The 6,200-nt window shown below is 35.7% G+C and overlaps 1 protein-coding gene across 1 annotated transcript; it reads right to left on the bottom strand.

Annotated features, from left to right (window-relative positions):
* Positions 1-2,434: 2,434 nt before the first annotated feature.
* LOC127129974 (uncharacterized) lies at positions 2,435-4,020 on the bottom strand. The gene is made up of 5 exons (XM_051059065.1): positions 3,929-4,020; positions 3,535-3,719; positions 3,036-3,353; positions 2,890-2,949; positions 2,435-2,724 (listed from the first exon to the last, which is right to left on the bottom strand). Exons 1-5 carry the CDS (start codon positions 4,018-4,020, stop codon positions 2,435-2,437), a joined length of 945 nt encoding a protein of 314 aa, XP_050915022.1.
* Positions 4,021-6,200: the final 2,180 nt, after the last annotated feature.

Raw genomic sequence — 6,200 nt, 5'->3', positions numbered from 1 at the left:
AGAATATGAAAGAGGAAATTATTTGAATTTTTTTGGTGAAACTCTCATATTTTTTTGATCAATATTAAAATTAATATGAATTAATGAAAATAAAACAACTAAAATCAAATTCAAATAATAAAAAAAAACGTGGACCACTTGATTTCCCTCATTAATTGAGGTGGCAGATCAAGGGGCCACTAGCGCGCATTCCATGGTGGACTTGAGTCAACGCGACACAGGCATGGTAATTAAAAACAACGCACAAGATTAAAAGAATTTAAAAGAGATCAAAGGCTCTGAACTGTGCCAGCACATCACTGGCGTCCAAAGGCCGGTCATCTTCTCCGGTGACCCTGGCCGGACTGGTTCACTCATCACCCTCAAGAAAATGAAAAAGGAGGATATGATCTGAAAGAAAAAATGGTGTATAGCACGAATCTGACCTCAATTTTAACTAAATCCTCACATATAGAAAGATATGATGAGTTGGATTTTGAGGTGTGTCAACTGAGTTGCTTCGATTTGACCTATAAGCAACTCAATCTTCTTGCCTACATTGGTAGGACTTCAAACAATCAAAGAATCAAGAGAATTGAGCAAGATTGAGAAGAATCAAAGAGATGATTTTTTTTGGAAAATACCTTCAATGCAGGTCTGGATTTAATTGTTCTTGCCTTGGCTCGTGCTTGATCTCACTCAGAATGCTTGCAGAAGTCGAATGATATGCACAAAAGGTCTTGGATCCTTGGAGTTTTGAATCTCAAAACAATATGATTCAAACTCAATTTCAAGATGAAATTCTCAAGATTATCCTCTCAAATGGAAGGGTTAGGGGTCTAGGATCAAAGTTGGCGCAAATGTGTGTTGAATTATGAGCATATGGAGCTCTATTTATAGCTGGATCAAGTGATAATTACACCTTCCAAATGACTTTCCAAAATTGGCAATGGATGATGCATGGGTGCATGGGCGTGTACAGGCCCATGAGATCATTGCTTTAGGTTCACAAATGAGTGTGAGAGAGTCTGAAATCAACCTGGATTGCAAGGCAAGTGTGTATGAAGATTTGAAGTTTGATCTTTGCCAAATGATGATACCATGTTCAAGCCATGCGCAGCCCTAACAAATCTTGTCCAAAATGGATGAAATTAGACTTTTTGGAAAGGTTAGATCAAGAGGAACAACTTTCATGTTCAACACTTTTCCATTTGAAGCTTGTATCATGATGAATTTTGAGGTGGAAGTTTGGAAATTTCAACATATAAAAAATGTTTCTAAGTGTCAAGCCATATATCTCAATATTCCACCTTGTTTAATTTTTTATGTGAGCTTCAAATGAGAAAAGTGTCTTCATCAAAATTGTAGATCTTTCAAAGTAATTCAAAATGGTCACCAATTTCATGTCATTTGGATTTGAAATGATAGAGTTATGCATTTTTGAAGTTTAGAAAAATCACTTGTTCAATGGTATAGGTCAAAAGTGACCTATAATGTAGCTTCATATCACATGCTCATAAAAGTTGAATTATCTCTCACTCCAAACATCAAAGATGAAGTAGACATCCTGAATTTGATTATGCAACTTGGAAATCTTTCATCTCATAAAAATTGAGCAAGTTATGGCCTTGGGAAGTTGACTTTCAAATTAGGGTTTAGAAAAAATGACCTATAATGTTTCAACATAGAAAATGATTTTACAAGCAAAACTAGACCTAGGTCTCAACATGAAAGTTGTTCGGAATGTAATTTATAGTACATTTTATCTTGGAATCATTTTCATATGGTGAAAATTGTAGGAGATAGGGTCTAGGGAGACCCAGTTTTGATTAGATGAACTCATCTGGCCAACCACCATCAACCAACTTGCTAATCTTCAATTCTTTTGATCAATTGGTGAGATAGCTTGTTGGAGAAGTTACTCAAGATACCCAGTCAAACTAGGGTTTCCAAGGCAAATCACTTCCAAACTCTTGAAGAATACTTGATCAATATGACACGTAGAGATCATTGGGACTCATATATGATGCTTGTGACCATCCTTGTATCAATCCATGGTTGTGTTCTTTGTTCATGAGGGTCTCAAACCCTAGATGTGAACTTGATAGATCAATGGGATCATGCCCTACCTACAAAAGATTTAGGCAAATACAAAGACATATTTTTGGTGTTTTGGTTAGTAGAATGATAAAATACAAGTATGATACAATCATATAGTGCTTGGTGATCTCACTCAAAACAAACCCAATGAAAGAAGGGTAAGTAGAATGCCAAGGTATGATCCCAATGCTAATGCATATGATGAGATTGCATGAGGGATCTTAGGGTCAAAATTGGGGTCTTACAACGTGCACCCACCACTTGATCCATCAAATCATCTATTCTCGGAAGTGGATACTTGTTCATAGTTGTCACTTTATTCAACTATCGGTAATCCACACACAACCTCATGCTATCACCTTTCTTCTTTACCAACAACATCGGAGCTCCCCAAGGCGACACACTTGGTCTCACAAATTTCATCTCTAGAAGATCTTCTAATTGTTTCTTCAACTCTGCTAATGTCATATGGAAACACCTCTTGAAAATTTTGAACTACCTGCAATTCATCAATCACCTCCTGAATCTTAGCAGATAACGCCACGAACAATGCAAACACCTGAGTTTCCTCTTCCAAAAGCTCCTTCAACTCTCTAGTAGACAAGAAATAAACTTCTTCATCCTCACCAGGAGTAAGAAACCGCACTGACTTGTTATAACAATTGATATAAACATGATTGAACTCCAACCAGTTCATCCCCAAGATAACGTCAAGATTCTCCAATGGCAAGCAAATAAGACCAATGCCAAAAAATTGATCAAAGATTAACAAAGGACAATTCAAAAAAACTTAAGTAGTAGTCACCTAACCTTTAACAGGAGTTTCGATAACCATTTCTCCACTCATAAAAGACAAAATAAGGCTTAGCCCTTTCACACAGTCAGTAACAATAAAAAATAAGTAGCACCAGTATCAATAATAGCAATCAAAGACATATTATTAATATAACATATACCTCTGATCAACCTGTCATCATAGGAAGTCTGAGTTCCCATCAGAGCGAACACCTTTCCTCCACTTGAAGCTTGCTTAGGCTTCGGGCAATGAGTGCTGATATGTCCTGGTTCACCATAGTTGTAGCAAGACACCACATTCTCTTTGCAATCAGCAACCAGATGTCCCGACTTCCCACACTTGCAACACTTCTTCACGTCACTCTTACATTCACTAACACGATGACCCAATTCACCACACCTATAGAACTTAAGAGGAGTAAGAGCACCTCCCTCACTTGGCCTTTTACCATCAACAACTCTCTTTTTACCTTTATTAGCTGGAGCACTATATGACTTCCCACAATTCAGATTCTCCTTTCCTCTTCTCTCACTCAACCCCTTGTAGTGAGCCGACTAAGCCTTACTATCATCCTCATAAATTCTACAACTATTCACCAACTCTGGAAAACCTCCTGATTTATTAGTATCCAATCGTCTGCTTAATCTCAGAATGCAAACCATTATCGAATTTCATACACTTCGAGAACTCAGCAGTCGCCTTGCTGTAATGAGGGTAGAACTTAGCAAGTTCCATAAATTTGGCAGCATACTCAGTAATCGACAAGTTACCCTGCTTCAACTCCAAAAACTCAATCTCCTTCTTCCCACAAACATCCTCAGGAAAGTACTTTCTCAGAAATTCCCTACTGAACACAGTCCAGGTTACAACTTCAGCTGCAACATCCAACACCTAACGAGTGTTGATCCACTGGTCATCAGCTTCCTTAGCTAACATATGCGTATCGAACCGCACCTTCTTTGCTTCAGAGCAATCCATCACTCTGAAAATCCTCTCAATATACCCTTGAAAGTAGGAGGATTGTTCCTCTGGAACTTCCCCAAATGTCAGAACTTGTCGTTCCCACCAGCATTAGGTTGATTATGCACAGCCTGAGCAACAACCGACAAAGCAGCAAAAATAGCAACATTGTTTCTTCCAGCCATTTTCTGTTTCACACCAATAACATCAACAATGGTTAAAGAGACAAAATCGACAGTATTCAACAGTCACACCACATCGACTCAACAACTTGGCCGGACATACCGACCTGCTCTGATATCACTATGTAACACCCTAAATTTTCCCCGCGTAAAATTTAAAACATTTATCAGAGTAAAACAAATCAACATGCAATTTAGGATGCTACACTACAACATACAATCAACCTGCTCAATCAAAAAGACATGTAACACTTGACATTTATAAAAATAGTAGTAATAATGACATGTCTGAATGTTAACTTTTATTAAATAGCAGTGGGACAACAATAACAAACAGTTAACTCAACATATCCAACATCAAGGTAACATGTCATAATAAGAAATATTAAAACATAACGAAAGACACAATGTTCCAAATTACCCGGTGTTACACATCAGAGTAGACGCTGACACTAAAATAAAATGGAAGAGTTCATCTTCCACTCACATCTGAACTCCTACTACGGATTATCTGCACGTTACCCACGTGGAGACAACATTCAAACAGAAGGGGTGAGATATCATAATTATGTAAAGGAAAGCATGAGAATAAGTAAGCATGATATTATCACATGGACATCACCCATTCCACAACACAATTCCACATATTCCATAGAATGGCTATTTACACATAATAGCAGCATAACAACCATCCAACATAATTGTAGCGGTGAAAATTTGAGTATAAGCCATTGATTCACTTAACTCATATCACTGAAAGTCGGCACCGTACTTTATTGTTTCCAAAGGAATGGGAAAAAGCGAAATAAAACCCAAAAGAAGTTTTTAAATAAAACAAATAAAAATAACAAAGTTCTAGGTTCGGGGGTTGCTTATACAAAGAGAAGGTATTAGCACCCAATATATCTATAGTACTCTATATGAACCTTTTGAAATATTTGTGTTTTTGCCTAAAAATTTATTTGCTTGTTTGCTTGTTTATGAAAAAGAGTGGGGAGGTGAGAAGAGAATGCTTAGAAAGATTTTAGAGAATCTTATGCCAACATACATTTCTTTTATAATGAATGATCAAAGCATCATAGTTGCCTTCAAAAATATTTTAAAAGAAGAGGAGACAAGTTATATATATATATATATATATATATATATATATATATATATATATATATATATATATATATATATATATATATATATATATATATATATATATATATATATATATATATATATATATATATATATATATATATATATATATATATATATATATATATATATATATATATATCATCTCAAATAATAGGTATATGAGGATTACATCTCAACTAAGGATGACTCATGTCTAATCTTAAGAGGTTTAAAGATAACAAGTCAAAGTGGCAAAAGGATTTTGAAATGCTAAGCTTTAACACTAGAAAGCATGAAAGAAAGTTTAAATAAATAAATATAAAAAATGGTGAGTACCTTGATAATGCTAGTCAATACCATCTGCAAGACCCCAATTTTGACCCTAAGATCCCTCATGCAATTTCATCATAAGCATTAGCATTGGGATCATACCTTGGCATCCTCCTTACCCCTCTTTCATTGGGTTTGTTTTGGGAGAGATCACCAAGCACTATGTGATTGTATCATACTTGTATATCATCATTTACTAACCAAAATATAAAAATATGTCTTTCATTTTCCTAACTCCTTTGTAGGTAGGGCATGATCTTCATTTGTCTATCAAGTTCATATCTAGGGTTTGAGACCCTCATGACAAAGAGCACAACCATGAATTGATCCAAGAATGGTTATGAGCATCATATATTATTTCCTTTGATTCCTACATGTTATATTGATCAAGTTTTCTTCAAGAGTTTGAGGGTGATTTGCCTTGGAAATCCTAGTTTGATTGGGTATCTTGAGTAACTTCTCCAACAAGCTATCTCAACAATTGATCAAATTCCTCAAGAGACACTTCAAAATTCATCATATTATGCATATATGATATACCATGAGCCAAGAAAGTCAAAAGAATTGAAGGTTAGCAAGTTGGTTGATGGTGGTTGGCCAGATGAATTCATCTGATCAAAACTGGGTCTTCCTAGACCCTATCTCCTACAATTTTTCACCAAATGAAAATGATTCCAAGAGAAACGTTACTCTAAATGATATTCCAAACAATTTTCATGTTG

The sequence above is a fragment of the Lathyrus oleraceus genome, chromosome 3, assembly GCF_024323335.1.
Source record: "Lathyrus oleraceus cultivar Zhongwan6 chromosome 3, CAAS_Psat_ZW6_1.0, whole genome shotgun sequence".
In the NCBI taxonomy this organism is placed as follows: Eukaryota; Viridiplantae; Streptophyta; class Magnoliopsida; order Fabales; family Fabaceae; genus Lathyrus; species Lathyrus oleraceus.
The sequence above is the reverse complement of the archived record's forward strand: the minus strand, read 5'-3'. Positions and strand labels throughout refer to the sequence as shown.

Excerpts from the sequence above, each read along its gene's own strand:
- LOC127129974 (XM_051059065.1), bottom strand. The coding sequence starts at position 4,020 with ATGGCTGGAAGAAACAATGTTGCTATTTTTGCTGCTTTGTCGGTTGTT. Across the intron at positions 3,720-3,928 it reads AATGCTGGTGGGAACGACAA|GGAATTTCTGAGAAAGTACT; the intron begins GTTCTGACATTT and ends TGTGTTCAGTAG. Across the intron at positions 2,950-3,035 it reads TGATGACAGGTTGATCAGAG|GGCTAAGCCTTATTTTGTCT; the intron begins GTATATGTTATA and ends ACTGTGTGAAAG.